We start from the raw sequence: 23,018 nt of genomic DNA, 5'->3' as shown, positions 1-23,018 counted from the left end.
AGATATGTTTTCATTAGTGACCCAGAATCGTTCTTTCTCGCTCATTGCCTTCGTTTTCATACACCGCAGATTATCTATGTACAAAAGAAACTGGCGAGTATAAGTGTAACCATTAGTGAAGGAATCGCATCTGACAATTCAAACCAGATTCTTTGTATAGAATATGATAAGATCTTTCCACAATCTAAATTTAAATCCCGCCAATTCTTAGAGAACAGGTTAGCCGATTTCCTGGAGCATACACAGACACGTAACATAACATCTACAGATGCTTCCGTCAGTGAGGAAAGGGCAGGCATAGCAATAGTCTACCAATCGCTTGGCTGGTCATTTGCCGTGAAACGACCCGATTTCACTCCGCTTTTTGAGGCGAAGCTAATGGCGGTCATCATGGCACTGCGAAAACTTCCGATGCATGAGAACAGGGCAGTAATAATTACTGATTCGCTTTCGGTACGTACTGCTCTTACAACTTCTCATACCTCTCGTGCCATCATAACGTTATGATCTTTATTTATTTATTTTATTTACAAGTACTGCTGTCCCATGCCTGGGACATTGTAGGAGCGGGTACAGAAAAATCAACAAAAGCACAGAAACAAACAATAGGGCGCACAAACTTATGTGACTAACACATAAAATTTTTCCCGAACTCTACAGTGTTCAGTCTACGCAATGCACCATCAAGCTTGTTCCCGTCTTAGTTGAAGACGGGACCATCAGTCCCGTCTTAGTTGAAGTACCTGCAATTAGTATGGTTCCCAGGTCACTGTGGGTTAACATTAAATTAAATAACCGACGCCTTAGCCCGCTCACCGCTAGTACTCCCAATAGTCCAGGTTCTCCCGGTCGTAAAATACTTTACCGCAATCAGGTTTAGAAGAATAACTATTCACATGAATAGGATGGAAGCAATAACCACGTGGACGGAATTTAATAACCTATAATATCCATGGAAATCGCAGTGGAGCCGTTCTCGACAATCAAAAGTGACGATCACCAGCCCAGGTCACTGTGGGTTAACATTAAATGAAATGGCCGACGCCTGAGCCCACTCATCGCTAGATCTCTCAAGCGTCCAGGTTCTCCCGGTGGTAGAATACTTCACCGCAATCAGGTTTAGAAGATTAACTATTCACACAAATAGGATGGAAGCAATAACCACGTGAACGGAATATAATCACCTGGAATATCCATGGATATTGCAGGGAAGCAATTCTCAACAATCAGGAGTTACGATCACCAGATTTCCCCGGTCACTGTAATCCCAGGTCACTGTGGAAAAAAAATAAATGAAATGGCCGACGTCTTGGCCCGCTCATCGCTAGATTTCTCGATAGTCCAGGTTCTCCCGGTGGTAAAATACTTCACCGTTATCAGGTCTAGGAGATTAACTATTCCCACAGATCGGATGGAAGCAATAACCACGTGGATGGAATATAATCACCTAAAATTTCCATGAAAATCGCAGTGGAGCCATTCTCGATAGTCGCAAATGACGATCACCAGATTTCGATGTCGTGCCCCACCATTAAACATTTACTAGAACAGGGCTGGTCTGATGATATCAACCATCTGCCAAATCTGTGTAGAACTCGAAAATAATGCACATTACTTTTTTTCATGTTCAAGATGGTCTCGCGTTATAACTTGACTTCTAATTACTCCTTTTGCGAAATTTGGCTGGAGCTTATCGGAGGAAAATGCTTTAAGCTTCGGTGCTTCATGCTTGGGATACTACCACAAGTATTCCTTTGATGTCATGTGTGATCTCATTATAACTACTCAATGAGTACCATTTTAATCTGATATTGAAAATTATTCGACATTTCATTAAGCTAACAGCTAAGTTTTCAAAACTGTTCACGTCAGGTTAATAAGGCAGTCTGGAATACAAGCCCAAAAACATATTACTTGCAGTTAAATTGAATATTTTACGTATTATTGCCATTCAATTTCTTTATTTTTGGTTTTCAATTTCATAGCTTACCTACAATAACAATTAACAGTCGCTGTGTTCCAATTCTTAGACATCACGTAGACAGTCAACGAAGACTGCTTAGAGAACAGCATCGAGCCCATGCTGTCCGAGAAATGGAACACATTTAGACGGCTTTCACGCGACGATGCGCCACCTCGCGTCGAGGGAAAAAAAGCTGAAATAAACAAACTTGACAGTTGCAATTTCTGGCTTGCTTAGTGTTCAAATAATAAACAAATAAGCGTTACTCACATTGAGCGTCTGGGAAAACGTCTGTTTGTGTGCAGACGGCTATCCCGGCGAGATGTGATCTATCTGAGCGATTCGTTGAGCCGCCATCTCGTTTAGACAGCAAAGTAGCCTGCATTGTATTTGTCTACGATGCGGTCTTCTTGGAGTTGTCTATTTTGCCGGCTACGTGAAAATTGGAATGGGACTTAAGATGGCCGTCGTCCATTTAGCTGTCTGTTTAGCCGTCTACGGTAAGCATTTGAACACAGCCAGTCTCAACGTTGCATTCTTGACCAATCCCTAAACTGGGTATGTGCCATTTAGCTAGGGCAACAAACAAACAAACAAACAAACAAACAAACAAACAAACAAACAAACAAACAAACAAACAAACAAACAAACAAACAAACAAACAAACAAACAAACAAATAAACAAAGCTATCGTAGTACAGCACTTTTGCACGTGGGTGGCCGGAACGAAGATAACGAAATGGTTTCGCACGAGGTGGCATAGAACGTGCGTGATTTTTTCGTGTCGCCGCCATAATTGCTGCAGAACGGTGCAGCCGGATCTTCGGTTAGAGGAGGGCTGCTCTGAAATCCGGGGCATCAGATGTCTTCGTCGTGTCATCCGTAAATCAGCGTGCATTCAGACCGAGTCATGAGCGGCCGTACACCCTGCAAGCGACTGCTGGCTGGCTTCGGCCAACTCCTGGACTGGCGGCCGCTGGATTTCATCGACACGGTGCCCAAAGTGTTCTGCTGCACCCTGTGCGGAGTCATGCCGGCGTTTCCCAAGCGGCTCACTCCCTGTTGTCACGTCTTTTGCCAGCCATGCTTCGACTCGCTCGTCCAGCGAGAACACCGCTGTCCCCTGGACCAAACCCCGTTTGCTGACGACGCGGTGGAGACGCTGGACTCTGTCCGCGGGGGCATCTATCAACTGCGGGCTCTCTGCCCGAACTCGTCCAGTGGCTGCACGCAAGTGGCCTTTCTGCCGGAGCTCAAGGAGCACGTGGCTGGCCTATGCGACTTCATCCAAGTGCAGTGCCCGCGTTGCGGGACTGCTGTCCTTCAGAAGGCTGCGCTGAGCCACTACCTCCACGACTGCCCGGGCGCGCACCGTAAAGACGAATCGCCGGTCTGGTCGGACATTTGCAGCGTGGCGTCAGACGAGGATGATTCTCGCAGGTCTCGCAAGTCGGTCCACAAGGCACCTCTGTCGGTGAAAGGTTTGGACAAGGCCAAGAGTCCGAGAGGCTCCTCCGTCCAAGTGCGCAAAGCCAGTTCAGCGGAAACCTTGGCGACGGCTGAAGGCAACCCCAAGATAGTCGCTGCCATCAGGGCCCTGCTTCACGAGAGCCACGGCGGCTCCATTCGATCGGCGTCCCGCAGTACAAGTCGGGTGCCCTCGGTGGAGACTTCTCTCATGAAGACGGTTCGCAAAGGCTCTTCGTCGCCAAAATCCGACCTCCCGCAGTGGATGACCGCGAAAGCGTCGAGAAGCGCGGAAGGAGTTCCCGAGGACCACAAGGCACCCTCTGAAAGACAACTGCTGGACAGGGTAGACTCCTTGCTCACTAGGTCGACTGATACCGTCGCGTCGACAGAAGATGCAGCCGCTACTGCGCCAGCAGAGGGGGCCAAGTCGTCTTCCTCCGGTTCCAGCGGCAAGAAGTCGGGGTCGTCTGTCTTCGCGTCATCCCACCGTCGCTCGCGCAAGCACGACTCCAAGAGGTCCAAAGGCGCAGCCCGCGCTGTCGCCGCCTCGTCTCCGGGCTTCGCTTGCTGCTACATCACGGGCGTCGCGGAAGCTGAGGCGCGGATTGTGTGCGGCGAGGAGGTGGTGCTGCGCAGTGACAGGTCTCAGCTGGCCGACTGCACGTTCCGGGTGCACGCGAGGTTAAGGCGCGACGCTTATGGCAGCGCCCTGGTTTCCTTCACGCTGTGCCTGTGCGGCGGCACGTGGCGCCAGGTGGCCGACTGGGCGCTTGCGAACAAAGTGAGCCTGGTGCTGGTACACCCGTGGGACCAGGCGCAGAACAGGCGGCTGCCGCTCTGCCTGAACCCGGAATCGGTCCCCCTGCCCACGGAGCCCGTGCCACATCCGGGGCGCTGGGACTTCTGGTCGCCAACCAACGAGCTCAAGCTCGAAGAGCTCGCCGCCGGAGGATTCGTCTCCAGCGGGGCCATCTGCATTGCGCTCGAGATCGAATGACCCTCGCGCGATTTTGGTTTTATAAAAGATGATGTTTTAGTGACGTGGCGTCTGTTTAGCGAATTGAGATTGCACCGTGGCACATTTTATCTTTTTGTCTGCAGCATCAGAGTGGATGTATGGAGTAGCTTCTTTGTGTATTCATAAAAGCAGTGTGGTGTGGGAGTACAAACGCAACGCCGTTCAGGGATTAAGGCTGCCTTAAATTTATAAAGCACATCGTATGGTCATACGAAGGTTCTGGTATATTGGGAATAATGACACATGACGGGTGTGTCCCACCGTGGTATCAACGGCGCTGTAGGTCGTGCCGTCTTATATTTTCCTTCGACGTGGGCGTTGCGCATATTTGTTGAAAATTCGGACGGGCTTTCTTGGACGAAGAAGACCATTAAATTTTCTACGGGGGATGAATTGTAAGCTTTCAGTATTCCTCGTCTATTTAAAATGATGTTTTAAGCGAATATCGCGTTAGCACTTATTGCTTTTTTTTAACTTTTTTGCTAACCAGGATTTAGACAACGAATGGCTGCAGCTGTAAATATGCATGTTCAGTTTTGTCAACTTGGGCGCGTACGTTTTGAATAAACTCTATATTGTACGCTCGCAGTAATCTTCATTTCAGTTTTCGTCCGACTCCATATGTCGTGGTTGCCATAAATTTATAAAGTACAGTGCATATTCATGAGAAAGTTCAGCGTATATAGTTCTCGTATTAGCACATGTGCAGAAATTCCGCCTCTGTAGCATTATCTTCAATGTCGAGAAAAGTTGCCCGCGAGTTCCTCTGAAGAGAGCACCCTTAAAGGGCCACTCACCGGGCCCCATACCGAATTTTAGTTAGACAGAGGAAGTTGTCGGGTGTCCAATGAGTAACGTTTTGCCACAAAAATTTTTCGAAACGGTTCATTACGAGCGAAAAAAAAAAAACAGATTTTTGAAGCGGCGCGAAACGAGGGTGAGAAGAGGAGAACTCGATACCCTTGCCGCTCCTCCGCGTAGTCTTCGCAAGCCAAATCTCGTCCGCACCCTCTCCGGCATCCGACCAAGAGGTGACGAGCGCATGATGTGCCGAACAAGCCCAGCCCCCGAGCACGCGAGCAGCGTTGCTTTGTTGACCAGCGTTATTTTGTGGCCTTCTGCCTGTTTCTGTGGGATGGTTTGGAAACGCTGGCTTGGACGTGGTAGAGTACATGATCACAGTGAGTGCGTGAACGCGTAGGAGCGTTCCACTGCGGTCGTCTGCTCAATGTGCTGACCGCGGGGACACGAACTCATGCGCAACGCTGCCACATTAGCCCCGTATCTCGTTGCATTTCACGGGAAAAAATGAAAGAAAAACGCGCACAATTTTTTATTGCGTCTCATTATTTATTTCAAGCTTTATTCAACTCTTAAAGCAACAAATACATAAACTACGCTTGTTGTCTTAAATAGTTTTTGTCGTGCAAGTAGTACACTGTTGACAACGTCAGAGCAGACTCGTCTACGTAGAAGACCAACGTCACTGCATTGCCGTGTACGTAGGGCCATTCCTACGCCTACGTCATGCCCTCATTCTCTACGCGTGCGCCGGCAAAGGGGAGGGGGAGCAACTTTCATGTTGAAATTTGACCCATTTCCGCGGTGCGTTGCAAAGCTTCGCAGACGTGATCATGAACGCCTCGTCTACGCATTACGCTTGTCAGCTCAAAATTGTCAAACCTGGTGAGTGGCCCTTTAAGAGAGAGGCAACTTCTTGCTTCGCTTCTCGGTGTTCCGCTTGCAAACGTTCCTTGACTTGCAAGAGTGCGCAAATTGGCCGATTTATTCAAAGCAGCGCCTGCTTTCTTGTGTACGTTTTAGGGGCGAAGCTCAAACTAGTTGCGTCCCGGAGGGTAGGCATGAGAGAGAAGAGCCTGATCAGGCTCATACAATCTATCATCAGTTACGTCGCGTAAATTGCAGCCTACCACAGACGGCTACAACACGAACGCAACAAAACCAACGCCATCAGAAGAGCTTACATTACGGCGCTGTGCCTATTCGAGTCCGCGAGCACGACCCGCCTCTTACAACTTGGGATACACAACACGCTCGGGGAAATAGCCGAAGCGCAACGAACCGCTCAACTGGAGCGGCTGTCCATCGCCAAAGCCGCTAGGAGGATTCTGGAGGATCTGGGAATAGGATGCCTGAGCGAAGCAGAGGTGAAGCTCCCCGTCTCCGAAGAGGTCCGACGCCAGATTAGAACCGACCCCATTCTGAAGAGCAAGAATTTCGATCACAACCAGGGAAGAAGGGTGGCGAGGGCCAGGGCTATCATCGACCTGCACGCCAACGACGCGCACGCGAAGTACGTGAACACTGATCAATACCAACAGAACGCATTGGCAGTGGTCGTCGAGACGTCGACTTCGCGCAACAAGGACGGCAGCGAGCGTGAAAAATTCCAGAGCAGAACAAGCGGAGGAGGTGGCCATCGCCCTGGCCATCGCCGACACGGCCTGCCACACGGCGCTGAGTGACTCTAGACAAACGGTGTGAAACTTCGCAAAAGGTCAAATCTGTAGGAAGGCCGAGCATATACTGCGTTTGGCCAAACGTTAAGAGAGAAAAATAAGAATTAAGTGGTTCCCGGCGCACGCGGGTGACGCATCGGAACGCAATGACAACCACAACGAGACGGTATACGCAGCAGCGCGAGCGCTAACCAACCGTGCCCCGGCGATAGACCGTCCAACGTGGTTCAAAGCCAAGGACCGCATGGTGGACTACAACATCACGAAAGCTTACCGCATCGCTCGCAGTCTTTCCCATTCCCGCAACCACAGCTGGGTCGAGAGGAGGCGGTACTACTGAGACAGCTCCAGACTGGATCACTACCGAGCCCGGTACTGATGCACCGCATGTACCCCGGGACATACCCGACCGACAAGTGCAGGTCTGCTGGAGGGAGACGGGAGATCACACGTGCATCTTGTGGGACTGCATAAAACACCCAGAGGCAGCAAGATCAAGAGCCATCCGGTCTCGGCTTGATGCGGCCGCGAAGAGCTACAACCAGGAAGAACAGCTTTGGGCCGTCCAGCAGGTCCTCGGGGCGCTCGAAAGGCAAGGACCCAGTAAGCCGGCAAAGGACAGCGGAGACCCGCGCCGAGTAACGGCGACACCGAGGATGGCGTAGGTCCCCGTGGGGACGCGCGAGCGCCCAACTGCAGGCATAGATAAAGTTTATCCAATCCAATCCCCTAGCCGTCGGTGCGCGTCCGCAATGTAGTTGTTGGTAGCCTCCGCCACCACCGGAATAGAGGAGTGGCACGCTGGCACTCCTTTCCATTGATGAGAAAACCCGCGCATGTTAATCATAAATAAAAATATAGTTGTTTGCGATGAACTAACCTACTGAGCTGAGTATTGGAAACTTTTCTTCTACTAAAATTTGACTTGAATTTTATGCTTACTAAAAAAAACGGCTAGTAACCGAAGGACGCACTTTGAGCACTATCTGACCAGAAGAAATTGCCACGTTAAACTCGCTGGGCGTAACCTCTTTGGTTTGAGCAAGGTTTTGCGAGGTTGGGCCGTAGTGCCATGCGGCGGCGAAAGGTGATAACTAGACGCGAAGCGCATGTAGGGTAGCCGCAATAGGGCAGGCGGTAAGAGAGAGCGCGCGTGTCGCTCCTATATAGTCCGGCCGTGCTACTCTCTCATTTAAGCTGGAACGGGCAGGCTTCGCAACGCAGGTGCTGGTCACCAATCTGCATGCCTTCCTTGCCAGTGGCGTCGTTGTTTCTGTGCACTGGTTCTCATATCATGTGGGAATCCGGGGAAATGAGCAGGCTGACGCCCTAGTGAAAGAGGCACATCACTCTCAGTCCAATACTCGGCAGTCCAGGAGGCCTGCGAACGGGCGGAGAGCCACGGTCTTCCAGTCCAGGCGTGGACGTGGCCAGCAACTGCGGCGGAAACCTCTTAGGGGGGTGTCTGACCAGTTCTCCGGGACCAAATAAAGTTCATATCACTTCGCTTCACTCCGCCGTTCCTATGTGCCATACCGTGGCCGCCTCAGACTTTTCGAGGCTCACATTGAGGAGGCCCTTGCTACGCTACCAACCTGACGATCGTGTAGCAAGGATAGAACCTCCAACCCGGCTGCCTGACCAGGGTTCCACCAGGGGGGACAGGTTCCTGCTACTTCGCTTACGCATCGGCTGCTCCTGGGCTGCGGCCCAGCGTCATCGGCTTGGCAGAGCATCGTCCCCTGCGTGCACGACGTGCGGGGCAGATGAAACCATCGAGCACCTTTAGCGTGTTTGCCCAGTGCTTCGCACAACCCGCGGCGTCTTGCTTGCCGCACTTCGTCGCCATGGTCTACCCGCGGCTACCTAAGGGACCTTCTCTTTCCTGCACGGCACCACACACAGGTCTTCAATAGGGTTCCTCGCTTCCTTGAGGACACTGGACTAGACAACTGGCTATAGAAGCCGCCCGCCACGTCCTTGGTCATGGACGCCATTTCTCTTCTCCTCTCTTCTTCGCAACTTTAAGCACCCCCCCTCCCCCGCCCCTACAGGCGCTAAGCCGTGCTCTCAATTAGCGCTGCGAACGGTGCGTCTTTTTTTTCCTGAACCTGTCTCTTTCTCTCTCACCTATCGTTTAGCCCTTGGAATGTCCGCTGGATATCGGTTTTTCTATATGATGAGTATATTGTTACGAGGCAGTAAGCATGGCTTTGCCGTCGTAAACGAATCGATGAAGGAGAAGTGGACTCGCCGCGGTAGAGGCTCGCAGCACTGGGGTGTTACACCAACCTGTAAATATTGGAAATACACTCGTTTTTCTCTTCCGTGTGTGTGTAATCCCCGTAAATAATTGGTGAAGGTGTAACAATTTGATGAAAAGATGCGAGATGGTGGTACTCGGAGTGTTCACTAGATGGACAGACGGACCAGTGGACGCATGAATGGACAGACAGACAAGCAGACGGGTGGATGGATGGACAGATGCGTGGATGAACGCACAGACGGATGGATCGGTGAACGGACGACTGCAGGGACGGACGCACGGACCGACAGGCAGACGTACAGACAGACGGAGGCACGGATGGACGGGCGGAAGCAAGAATGAACGGACGCACGGAAGCGCGGACGTACTGAAGGATGCTTCGCTCCACTCATCGTCATTCAGTGCGTAGATATACTGTGATTTTTTTTTTTTTTACCAGGCATGATTCGTGGTTCACGGCCCCTCTAACCCAGAGTTACTCAATTACACGAGTTGCGAAACTGTGTTCCAAAATTCGGACACGCAGTTAACCCAATGTTCAGGAGTTAGCTGACGTTTGCGCTTCCTGGGAGCGGCAACACCAAACACAAGTAATGCGTTCAAAAGTGGGCGTGCGGATCAACAGGTGGTGCGACAATCTGCTCACTCCTGACAGGGGTGTCTGGATTTCAATACATGGATCCCATTGGGAGTTTCGCAACTGATATGATTGAGTAACTTTGCCTTCAACCGAGACCATGATGATCTGAATACGTTGCATTTTCACAGGCGGCGCCTCGATCGAGGCTGTGTTCAGTGCCAACGCGGCTGTTTCCGCGTCGCTGGGCTAATAGCGTTCTCTTTCAGAGCACGCGCGCGGCTTTTTGTGCAAGCGTGGTGATGATGATGATGACAAAATATTATTATGAATATTAAAAGAAAACAGGGAGGGTCCCTATTCCAGGGCACCTAAGGTAACCTCCCCCCGAAATTAAGGATAACTGGTGGTTTTACCAGTGACGAATTATGAATGCAGGTGATTTCAAGGCCTTCAACAAGTACATCCCCTCCCCCCCCCCCCCCCCCAAAAAAAAATTCTTGGCTATTGGCGTGGCAGGCACGTTAGCAGGTCGATTGCCACTTGCACTGATGTTGAGTGAGCAGAAGCCTGCTCCTAGTTTACTGTTTCGTTTTACTGTTTATAAGTTTGATAATAAGTTGGAGGGGGGGGTCAAAGGAAGACTGACGTGTTTTTGAGGCATTCCAAGGTGGACATTATTCACGCGATAGCGTTAAAGAGCTCGTTTCGCAGAAATTCCGGCTTCGGCGTCTTTGGTTGTGAGCAAGAAATCATCTTGTGCGTGACCCGAAAATCGAGAAAGATGCAAATGATATGAACAGGTCAAAAAATCTGAGTTCGAGTCGGAATCGAAAACAGGCCATTGCTATGCAAGCAGGTGTTCTACCACTCAGCCGTGTCTCTTCTTAAAGACGCAGTTAAAAAAAGTTCCTCTGCTCTGAAATGCAGTGAAAATAACTCTTTCTTTACAAACACATGCGTCCTGTATACAGGCTTTGCAAAAGAACGCGTAATATCGCAGTAATATTGCACTGCGCTGGCGTATATTGCCCTGTGGCGTCGGAACGTGTAGTTATCATAAAGATTCGTTGTTTAAAGCCGGCCCCCTATTACAAAAGGCACACGTGGTACTTCCAAAGTACATATACTAAAATTGGAACGATACAGAGAAGATTAGCATGGCCCCTGCGCAAGGATGACACGCAAAATCGTGAAGCGTTCCACATTTTTTCTGCATTCAACGACAATGCATTTAAAATAAACACACACACACACACACACACACACACACACACACACACACACGCACACACACACACACACACAAACACACACACACACACACACCCACGCAACACACACACACACACACGCACACACACACACACACACGAACTCCAAAAACTCAAGTGGGGGAAATACACTGCTGCTGCATATCGACCTGCTCATTCCTGAGAAGCTAACTAGTTTATTTATTACAGTTTTATGCTGCACTCACTAGGTTTTACCCATGTTATTTTTTTAACTAATTGGCTTTTTCAAATAAAAATAAAAATTTGGGAAGTTTCCCCTCTTCATTTATGTTAGATTGGCTTGAGCCCGTTATACCTCCTGGTGGTACGGGCTACCCCCCTTTTTCCTTTTAGTTATTTTTACATATAGGGGGTGGAAAAAGCACACACGTGGTACTGCGCATATTACCCTAGGACCACTTAGTGAGGGAATAGCAAGATCTAAAACATTTCACGTGCATAATTGCTCGCGGTTTGAGGCACGCTACCCAGTACACAGCACGCAATCATATCCGAAAGCTTCGATTACACAAGCAGTTTTCAGCTATATCGATTACATTGTAGTTATTCAGAGTTGTAACTTTTCGAGTAACATGTGCTAAGTGGTTGAAGTACGCCCTATGGACAGGATATTGCTATCGCGTTCATTTCTTAGACGTGAAGGTCTCCCAATTTATTGTGTCCATTGTGATCTGTCAACGCTCCTCGCAGACAGCAGAGCCAAACAACATGTATTAAATTGGTTTGCTTTTAAACTTGTTTCCACCCAGCATCTGCATGACTATACCTCCCCGACGGATGCTACATCGAAGAGTCGGCAATGTTCGCTGATTTTGCGAAATCTGTGTCCTGCATCAAGCTTAGACCGAAGAAATCGCTGCCATAGTCGTATGACGACCGTTCAGTTGTTGTTCGCGTGCACGATGTGTGGCGTGACAGCAAATGGCAGAACTGGCGCGAATATTTAACGAGTCGCACTCTGCCCAAGACGTCAAGCTTGTTGGGCTTACACGTCACTGTGAAGCCACGCCTTCGGCACCGAAAGTTAGCTGTAATAAAAAAAAGTATGACGCAATTCCAAGCATCATCTGTATATGGAAAGGAACGGAGTGCGAAGTGTGCACAATAGTTTTACTCAGTTATGGCCGCCTGAGCTTTTTACCATGATGGTGGTCGAAAATTTCTCATGTTTCATTCATTCATTCATTCATTCATTCATTCATTCATTCATTCATTCATTCATTCATTCGTTCGTTCGTTTGTTTGTTCATTTTATCTAGACAAAACATTAGGGGACCCTAAAGCTTCGCCTTTAGGAGGTGAATGCGTAATAGAAAGAGAATAAGATGATAGAAAGGCAGGGAGGTCAACCAGAAATTGCAGCATCCGGTTTGCTACGTTGCACTACGGGGAGGGGGAATGGGGAAAAGAAAGATAGCGAAGAGCAGAGCAGAAAGAGAGCGGGTGTGCTATAGCCTATTCAATTGGCCACCACCACGCAAAAAGTTCAAAAGGGCCTTCACTGATCTTCTCTGCAAAGACAGATCGTGTCGGTTTTTGAGCACTCACTGTTCTAAGAAGGGTCTGTCGTCAAGGTGGGCTAACGCAGCGGCTAGCGACTGTCTTTGCAGGCTGCACCGAGGGTAGGAACAGAGAACTGCTCTATCGTTTCATCGCTGCCGCAACGATCGCAAGCAGCACTATCGATTTGCTGGTCCTATTGGGCGTGATTCTAACACTTTGTTCATCAAAACTTTTTCGACCTTGCTGGCGCAGTAGTATGTGTGCCTTTTGTAGTGGGTTACGGGCTTTAAACCACGAAGCCATTACGATAGTCACATATGCTGATGCCCGATTGAAATGGGCACTTATACCACGCATTATTATGGCAACGTTTCGTGTTATTGTGAGGCATATATGCAGGACGTGTGAGTTAGTAAAGCATGGACGTTATTTTCATGGCATATCCAAGCAGAGAAAGCTCTTTTAAGTGTATTCAAAGACAGACACGTACCTGTGTGGTAGAACATCCGCTTGCCACCCAAACGACTTGGGTTTGATCCCCACTCTAAATCAAGATTTCCTTTTATTATTTGTTTTATTCGCATCGTTCTAGATTTTTTCGAATACGCATAAGATGATGATTTTTCGTTCACAACCTCCGACGTCGCAATTCATGCGAAAGGAAATTGCCTATGTGGAAGGGACTAAAGGTAGGTTACCTCTGCCTGACCAGGGTCTCTCCTACCATATCCTGTAAACATTAATACGGAGACTTTCTTTTTTAAAAACTCAAAAGCCAAATAAAGGTAATGTAGGAAATACATCTGAAACATACCCTTTAAATTATCACGCTACGATCAGCCCCGCGATTCGCCAATGGACGATAAGAAATATGTTTAAAACCTTGCACCAAGAAAATATTAATTCAGAAGACTATGTACAGTGCAGAAATACACATTCGAAAGAAATGGGTGACTTTTGCGTAATTATTCAAAAGTACAAAAAACAATAAAGTGAATATTTATAAAAGATAATATAATCAGGACACAGTAGAAGAGAGAAAACATATTTAAAATTTTTGTTTAGACTGTTTTTAGCTCGACTTGGTACTAATAATTCATGGACATAACTCTTGTGGAGGTATTATCACGATATAACTATCATGAGGCATTTGATATGATGAGGCTTGCTTTCCGGAAGTTCCCACGAACTGTTTTCTTCTCATCTTCGCTTCAGGGAAGCCAGTGGTTGAAGTGTCACAGTGTATTGTATACACCGTAACAGGTTTCACAAATAAGAAATGCGAATCTGGCGTCCTCGGAAGTACACACATACGGACATTTAATAAAAGCACAGACATCTCGCGGTATGCACAGTATACAATGACACAACACTCGCTTCATTCACAATATGTGAAGAGGTAGTATTTGCACACTTCACAGTTCACATATACATAGAGAAGAAAGTTAACCACGATGTAGGTCCCGGAAGGGATGCTTAGGAGTCGTTGCAGCAGTGCTCGAAGCTGCATTGGAAGTCAAGTGAGGAGGCTCGTGCGTCACGTACGGATGCCGTACTCACACCCCGCTACAACAGAAGGGAATTTATGCACTGATGAACAGGTTACGAACTTGTGTCCGTCGTTTAGTGCCATTAGCACAAGGACCGAGAGCAGTCGGAAAGAGCCAGGATTTCTCCTCTTCATCGGAACTCCTTCCGCCGTTCTTGCTTGTTTGTTTGTTTGTAACCTAGAATTCATGGCTCATACCCACTCTGGGGGATTGGCCGAGAGAACATATGGCCTCATATGGACGATAACTGCACTATTTCTTACAACAAAAAAGGGGAAAAAGTTGTAAAAAGAAGACTGTATATAAAAAAAACAACGAAAAATTCAGAGAAGTAGAAAAAAAAATCAACAAGAAAGTAGACAGTAATAGCTATACTTTGATATTGAGAGCCGACCATACAGCTGGTTTTGCGGAACCTGATATATTTGGTATCTACGGATTTATCCAGATTAGAAAATTACTTCTCGACCTGCCTTTTTTTTGAGTGTCTATTAACGTGGGCTTTATGTTGAAAAATGTTTAGAGTCTTGAATAAAATTACACACCGCATCGAATGCATCTCTGTGGCAATTTCCCGAAACAGAGGCACCAAAATTTAGAACATTTTCTATGGCTAAATTTAAACCTAGCTTCGCAAATGGAATAGCTAGAAGTCTTTTCCTAATTACTGCATAGTTCCGACATGAGCCAAAATAATGTTCAGTAGTTTCTGATTCTTCTCAAAACGGACAAAGGGGGGAAAGTGTCAGGCCAGCTCTGTGTAAATAAAAATTTAATGAGGGGACACGGCACCGGAATCCGGAGATGATAATTTCAAGTTTTTTTTGACGGACTCCACTTGTCTTTCCATGGAAATTTGAGGTGCTGATAATCTGGCCATTGTGTGATATTTTCTAAACTATCTGTAAAAATAGCGAATTTCCTATATCAAACCCCTGATAAGTATTCTAACTCGGGAAGTGCTGAAATTACTGATCCATCAATCGATGCTCGTGCCAAAGCATCTGCCAAATCATTTAATTGTAATCCGCTGTGACCTGGGACCCACACTAAATTCAGGAGTTTTAAATGCGGCGGTGCTAATGTGTGGAACGCTGCTAGGGCACGAGATTGTTCTGAAGTTGTCAGAGCTGCACACACCGAAAGTGAGTCTGTTAGGATGACTGCACTCGTCTCGGTCGTAGGAATTTTACGAAGAGCTAAAATAATAGCTACAAGCTTGGCTTCAAATATAGGAGTAAAATCTAGAAGCCTCACTGAAAAAGACCAGCCGAGGAAATCTGACGCGATTCCTACGACTGCCTTTTCATTGTTCACAGAAGCATCTGTAGCTATTACAATCTTTGTTTCTGCATGTACCAAGTAATCTTCTAACGTAGTGGTCAAAAGTCTAAGAGATTGCAACTTGGCTTGTGGGGGGAAGATTTCATCGTACTCTATTCTAATGTTGAGGGTTGAGGAATTAGTTTAAATTACCGTGCTAATGTCTACATTTATGCGATCCAGTTTCTTTTTAACAAAAATTATCTGAGGGGTATGAAATCGAGGCCAATGTGGAAGAAAGAAAGAGTCAGGGTCGCTGATAAATGCGTACTTTGATCTTCGCGCAGGTAAACTGTGGAACTTTAAAAAGGTTTGAACCGTTAGAATGCGGAATTGACCGAGGAGCGTTGGCAGTCGCGCTTCTTGGTACAATACATTATTCGCCACGAACCTGGGAAGTCCCAGGCATATTCGCAGGGCTTCTCTCTCTAACATTACTAGCGGTTCAATTTTATAACCAGCGTCCCCCAAGAATAATACACACCCAAATTCCAATATTGGTCGAAGATACATTTTACATACCATTGACATCGTGTCTCTGCGCAGCCCGTATTTTCTGTTGCTTAACCTGCGTAATAAACCTAACGCCGGTTGTGCCTTAGGTGTTATATATTCTGTGTGGGCTCCAATATAGCTTTTCATTATATATCATTCCTAAGTACTTGACTGAATATATACTTGTGGAATAGGTTCCCGATTATATAATACAGAAATTAAAGCTGTATCTGCTATAGGAAACACCAAGAGCGCACTTTTACTGATTTTCATTGACAATGAAATGGATTGCAACCAAATTTCTGGAGTATTAATATATCTTTGCAATTTTTGATGTAATGAGTAAATCTCGCTCTCTGCAGCGAAGAACACCATATCATCTGCATAAATGTAGACACTGACATCCTTAACAATTGGAATTGAGCTCATCAGTGTATTGAATAATGCGGGAGATAGGACGAACCCTTGAGGAACACCACGTTTCTGTTTAAATTTATGCGCACAACAGCCATCCTTCACGCCGTACAATTCCCTGGATATGAAAAATTCTGCTATCCACTCAGCAATATAATGAGAAAACTTTAGGCTCTGCAAGGTGTTCAGTAGAATAGAGTGCTCGACACTGTCATACGCTTTAGCTATGTCGAGAGTCACTAATGCGGCGTACCGTTTCCTTTCACGAGCCAACTGTATTCGACTCTCTAAATCCGCATGGGCGCACCAAATTAAGCATTCAGTGCTAAAACTAATTTGGTTCGGCTTTATTATCAACTTATTCGTCATCCAGGAGTTTATTTGGCCATTAAGGACCATCTCTATGAGTTTCACCATGTTAGAAGTCCTCGTGCCGCGTCTGTTTTCTTTTTGTTTTTCAAGATTCTGCCTGCGCGAGGGTTTCTCGCGTCTCTCTTCTTTTATTTTTGTTGCCCGTTGTCGTTTGCTGTAAGAGTTGTTTGCTGTAAACGACCGGCAATGTAACTCTCAAAAAGTGAAAAAAAAAAGGTGTGCGGGGTTGCGGAAAGGTATTTATAGAAATGATGAACCATTGGGGGTAACCTTGTTTTTATAAATGGTAATTAAAATAATGTTAAATCGTGAAATTAGGGAATACAGGTAATATAAGTGATAATACATAACCAGATGTTTTTATGGTAATAACATATGGCAACATCTTTGTCTTTTTTGTTTGATTGCAGTGCCGCAGTGCTGACGCCCCCTGGGAGAGAAGCCGGTGTGGAGAGCTCAAAGGCACTTTTGCGAAGAGGTGGTTTCAGGTATTTTTACCCCTTGTTTTGATATATGCGACATTCGAAGAAGAAATGCGGGATCGTGTATTCTTGATTACAGTGGTTACATTGAAGAGAAAGAGTGAATAAATTCATTCCTTCCGTTCAATTCTAATTTGTTCCTTACCTTCTTGAAAGGAAATGAATTAAATTCATTCCTTCCCAAGAAGTAAAATTTTAATGACGGCGTTCTTCATTGCAGTTCCGTTAACGTAACTTCGTTTTGCCTTGTGCTACATCATGTGCCATTTGACGAAAACCCGAAGTGCTGAAAATGTGTGTCGTTTAGGACAGAATGTTTGCTGTGTGCCTCTTGCATGCGAAAGTTTCTGAATCGTGTGATTGTATTGTTACAGAAGGTTTTAGGAATATTTAGGACAGCTCACTTAACTGATGGGGCCGCTACGGTGTCCGCCGCTTAATTTATTTATTATCGATCGGGATGACATCTTACAAAAACCAGACAGACGTACTGTACATGTTTTGTGGGGTTGTTTGGATCCAAGAAAAGTGGCTCAACACACCGCGTGGTATCGGTCATGTATCCCGCTGCAGTGGGCTTTTGTAAAAAAAAAAAAAATGGATGGTGAGGAGAACACCTAAAAACACTTTTCTTGCATGTTTGTGTAGTTGGCTGGACACCATTGTCGTCGTTGTCGTCCTCACTTCACCAATGTCCTTAAGCGCATTATGATACTAGTACTCTACGGTACTTTCTAAAGAAAAAGCTGAACGCATAGAGAAGAGAAATAGAAATGTGCACACCAATCGCATGGTGTCTGCTAACTGCACGAACTGTTGCGAACGTATGGGAGACACTCGATCACCATAAGCTACACTAGTTGGCTATATGCCAGGAATTATGTTATTCGAGCAATCAAGTGCGAGACATTTTCTCACTAACAGTGGTGTTCTGCTATAAACCTTATTCATATGACAGTTACTCTCGTACTGCTCTGCTCGCACTATAAACAGTAATGTCTGATCCTTCTGAAACATGCATGACAGGAATGTTATCAGTATTGTTTAATCAAGAAACAATTCAAATAAAACGACACCATCGCGAACAAAAAGGACAGTATGCAAGCAGAGGGATTGAGCTTCACGTACTTAAATTCATTCGTTTGCTATAGCTATTTACGAAAATCCTTGTTTTGTATCGGATTCGCGATATCCGAGCGATCGTGACGCACCCTATGACAACCACTCAATGACCAATGCCGAAGTTCCGGCAAGCCTGAGCTTGAGCATTGCCCGCCTTTGTACTGGAGAAATCAGTTTTTTTGCGCATTTCTTGTCCATATGGAGGTCGCGCTATCACCGTTTGGATTCACGAGCCTCCGGGAACGTCCAATAACGACATCGTAGACTGGGGAGTCCATGCACGGTGCCATATTTGCGACACTGTAGTATGGCGATGTGGGAGACATGTCATGCAGACTGCGGAATCAGGGCGCCGGCGAAGCACATATAAACATCCTTGAAGAAATCTACAAGGGATCAACCGCTACCACGGGGCTTCATAAGTAAATTGACAGACTACCAATCAAGAAGAGTGTAAGGTAGGGGGATGCAATCTCTCCAACGCTATTTACCGCGTGCTTACAGGTGGTTTTCAAAGACCTAGAATGGGAAGAGTTACTGATAAGAGTCAATGGAAAACGCCTTAGTAATCTGCGCTTCACTGATGACATTGCATTGCTGAGTAACTCAGGGGACGAATCGCAACTCATGATTACGGAGTTAGATAAGGATAACAGAAAGGTAGGTCTTAAACCTAATCTGCAGTAAACCAAAGTAATGTACAACAACCTCGAAAGAGAACAGCGCTTCGAGATAGGTAATAGTGCACCAAAAATTGTAAATACGATGTCTACTTACGACAAGTAATAACCGCGGAGCCGAAGCAGGAGATTGAATTAACTAGAAGAATAAGAGTGGGGTGGAGCACATTTGGCAAGCACTCTCAAATTGTGGCAGGTAGATTGCCACTATCCCTCAAGAGAAGGGTATATAACAGCTGCATCTTGCCGGTACTTAAATATGGAGCAGAAACCTGGAGACTTACAAAGAGGGTTCCGCTTAAATTGAGGACGACACAGTGAGCGATGGAAAGGAAAATGAAAGGTGTAACCTTAAGAGACAAGAAGAGAGCAGAGTAAATCAGGGAACAAACTGGGTTTAAGGATATCATAGTTGAAATCAAGAAGAGTAAATGAACATGAGCAGGGAATGTAGCGCGTAGACAGGATACCGCTGGTCATTGAGGGTAACGAACTGGATTCCTTGTGAAGGTAAGCGGGTTAGGGGGAGACAGAAAGCTAGGTGGGCAGATGAGATTAAGAAGTTTGCGAGTATAAAATGGCAGCAGCAAGCACAGGACCGAGCTGATGGCGCAACATGGGACAGGTCTTCGTCTTGCAGTGGACGTAGTCAGGCTGATGATGATGAGTATGGCAATGATAATGTGACGGACACTTCCGGTAGGACGTGCATCCATCAAAGTGACGGCTCGTTGCTTACCGACAAAGTATTCACGAGGTATGGGGCTTCTTCGCCCCACAACGGTGTTGCTTCCATTATCTCGTAGTCGGTACCAGCATATCTCGCTGAGTTAAACTTCGGTCTTGTATTGCACTGATACATGCCAATCACGTCGCTCAAGGTCATTCGACATTCTTCTTCGGTCATCCATTAAAACAGACCATCATATGGGTGCTCTCGAGGAAACCAGACCCTTCGTACGTCGTTACCCTAATTTCTCCGTGCACTGTTTCGCCTCGTGGCCGTGTCGATATGCGCAAGCACGCGGAGTGGTACCCAGGAATTTCGTTCGGGGAATTTTTATGTGTAAAACGGCTGATCTGGTGATCAATGTGAAGGCGTGTACATACTTCAGTATCGCCCGCAAAGTCAAAACATGAAAAATTTTGTGGGGCGGAAGGACTACTCAGCTCCCTTTTTGGGACGTATTTAATGCGCTTTGTAATTTTATTCACGCTGTATATATTTACCATACGTATATGCCACTTCAAATTTCTACTCAGCTAAATACTGAAGCTACATTGGGTGACTCATATGTTCGAAATCGTTGGGTGAAGTAAACACAGCTGTCTGGAATGCTCAGAATTTCATAAATTCATTTTTTTGTTTCTTAGTTTTCTTTTTCTCTATCTTTATGGTATTCTTACCATAATTGTATTGTATATGTTATTGATTTTGTGAGTATAATAATAAGGAGTATGTGCAGATCTCACTGAAAGGTTACCCAATGTTTTCAATGACAGTCTCCTGAAGTAGTGGGTATGTGGCATAACATATTGAGAGAAAGCAAACAAACAAACAAACATGCAAGATGCCCAGAAATGATCTGAGCCAAACAAAAAGGCTAGTGTCATCATCATCCTCCTCATCAAGAACGAGGTGGCATAGAACGTGAGCGATCCGCTCGCGTCGCCGCCATAATTGGTGCAGGATATTGTACTACTGCGCTGAAATCATTCGTCGCAGACGGCTTCGTCGTGCGCCAGATCACCGCGACATCAGCGTGTGTATACAGCCCGCGTCATGAGCAGCCCTCTCCACTGCAAGCGACAGCTGACCGGCTTCGGCCCGCTCCTGGACTGGCGGCCGCTGGATTTCATCGACACGGTGCCTAGCGTGTTCTGCTGCACCCTGTGCGGAGTCATGCCGGCGTTTCCCAAGCGGCTCACTCCCTGCTGTCACGTCTTTTGCCAGCCGTGCTTCGACTCGCTCGTTCAGCGAGAGCACTGCTGTCCCCTGGACCAAACACCGTTCGCTTACGACGCGGTGGAGACACTGGATTCTGTCCGCGGGGGCATCTATCAACTGCGAGCTCTCTGCCCGAACTCGTCCAGTGGCTGCACGCTTGTGGCCTTTCTGCCGGAGCTCAAGGAGCACGTGGCCGGCCTATGCGACTTTATCCAAGTGCAGTGCCCGCGCTGCGGGTCTGCTGTTCTTCAGAAGGCTGCGCTGAGCCACTACCTCAATGGCTGCGCGGGCGCGCAACGCAAGGTCGCGTCGCCTGTCTGGTCGGACACTTCCAGCCCGGCGTCCGACGAGGATGATTCTCGCAGGTCGGACCACAAGAAACATCGGTCAGTGAAGGGTATGGACAAAGACAAGAGTCCAGGAGGCTCTCCCGTTGGAATCCACGAATCCAGTTCCGTAACCGCAACGACGGCTGAAAGCAACCCGAAGACAGTTGCCGCCATCAGCGCCCTGCTTCGCGAGAGCCATGGAGGTTCCATTCGCTCGGCATCCCGTCATACGAGCCGGGTGCCTTCGATGGAAACGTCTCTTATGAAGACAGGTCGCAAGGGTGGCTCCTCGTCAAAATTCAATCTCCCTAACCGTGTGACCGCGAAAGGGGGGAAAAACGCCGGGGGCGTCACCGGCGACAAGGCGCTCTCGGAGAGGCAGCTTCTGGACTGGGTCGACTCGTTGCTCGCTAAGGTGGGAGAGATCCTCCCCTCGGCGGACGATGTAGCGGCAGCGGTGGCAGCCGAGGGCACAGATACATCCAATCCGTCTTCCTGCGGCTCCGGATCTGACAGCAATAAGCCGGCGTCTTCCATCGCATCACCCCGCCGCAGATCGCGGAAGCGTGGTTCCAAGAGGTCCAGAGGCGCGGTCCGCGTGGTCACTGCCTCGTCTCCGGGCTTCGCTTGCTGCTACATCACGGGCGTCGCGGAAGCTGAGGCGCGGATTGTGTGCGGCGAGGAGGTGGTGCTGCGCAGTGACAGGTCTCAGCTGGCCGACTGCACGTTCCGGGTGCACGCGAGGTTAAGGCGCGACGCTTATGGCAGCGCCCTGGTTTCCTTCACGCTGTGCCTGTGCGGCGGCACGTGGCGCCAGGTGGCCGACTGGGCGCTTGCGAACAAAGTGAGCCTGGTGCTGGTACACCCGTGGGACCAGGCGCAGAACAGGCGGCTGCCGCTCTGCCTGAACCCGGAATCGGTTCCCCTACCCACGGAGTCCATGCCGCACCCGCGACGCTGGGACTTCTGGTCGCCCACCAGCGAGCTCAAGCTGAAGGAGCTCGCCGCCGGAGGATTCGTCTCCAGCGGGGCCATCTGCATAGCGCTGGAGATCGAGTGACCTTCGCTCTACATCTTTTTTAAATTAAATATTAAGGGCTTAAGAGAAGTGGCTTGCATGTGTTTAGTAGATTGTGAAGACACTTTGACACGAAGTAGCCATCTGTTTGTGCAGCATTCGAGCTGGGGTACCTGCAGATTCTGCGGGCTTGTATCAGGACCGTGTAGTCATGCGTCACAAAGGCAGCATCATGCAGTAGTCGAAGCTGCTGAAAATTGTCCAAGTACATCACAGCTGTCTACAAAAATGTGGTGGTTTTGTGGGAATAACTGGAAAACGTAAGACGTGTGCCGCTATAGCGTACACGTCTCAAAACTGAATAGTAATAAAAATTCACTTTCATTCGAACAAAACCTGGTCGTGCCGTTTTATCGTTCCCCTTCAACGTGCACACTGCGCATATTTTACCAATCTTTTATAAGCTTTGTTTGTGCAGACGGGCTCGACTTCAATTGGAGATGAGTCGTTTGTGACGCCATATTATCTAAATGGCTTTTCGCTTTTCACTTGCGAACTGCCTTATAAGATATCGTGGAATGACATTCAGTTTTCTCCATTTCTTGGTGGAACCATACTGTCTTGCCACGGGTTTCGACATCGAAGACGCGAACGCGTTTTTGTTCGCCTCCGTCCGTGACAGTAATGTTTAAAGTTTTTAAGCTCCATGTAGT

The 23,018-nt window shown here is 47.6% G+C and overlaps 1 protein-coding gene and 1 non-coding gene across 3 annotated transcripts in view; both read left to right on the top strand.

Annotated features, from left to right (window-relative positions):
* The window catches only part of LOC142772035 (uncharacterized), a 140,991-nt gene that overhangs the window by 15,830 nt on the left and 102,143 nt on the right, over positions 1-23,018 (top strand). For both annotated transcript variants that reach the window (XM_075874110.1, XM_075874111.1), the window contains exon 2: positions 17,137-17,214. In XM_075874110.1, coding sequence (XP_075730225.1) covers positions 17,137-17,214 — 78 coding nt within the window. The remainder of the gene's footprint in view (positions 1-17,136; positions 17,215-23,018) is intronic.
* LOC119180483 (U6 spliceosomal RNA) lies at positions 10,884-10,986 on the top strand. The gene has a single exon (XR_005111062.2). It is a non-coding gene; the product is annotated as a U6 spliceosomal RNA (small nuclear RNA).

The sequence above is a fragment of the Rhipicephalus microplus genome, chromosome 9 (assembly GCF_043290135.1).
Source record: "Rhipicephalus microplus isolate Deutch F79 chromosome 9, USDA_Rmic, whole genome shotgun sequence".
Lineage (NCBI taxonomy): Eukaryota > Metazoa > Arthropoda > Arachnida > Ixodida > Ixodidae > Rhipicephalus > Rhipicephalus microplus.
This window is presented reverse-complemented; position numbering and strand designations above follow the sequence as displayed.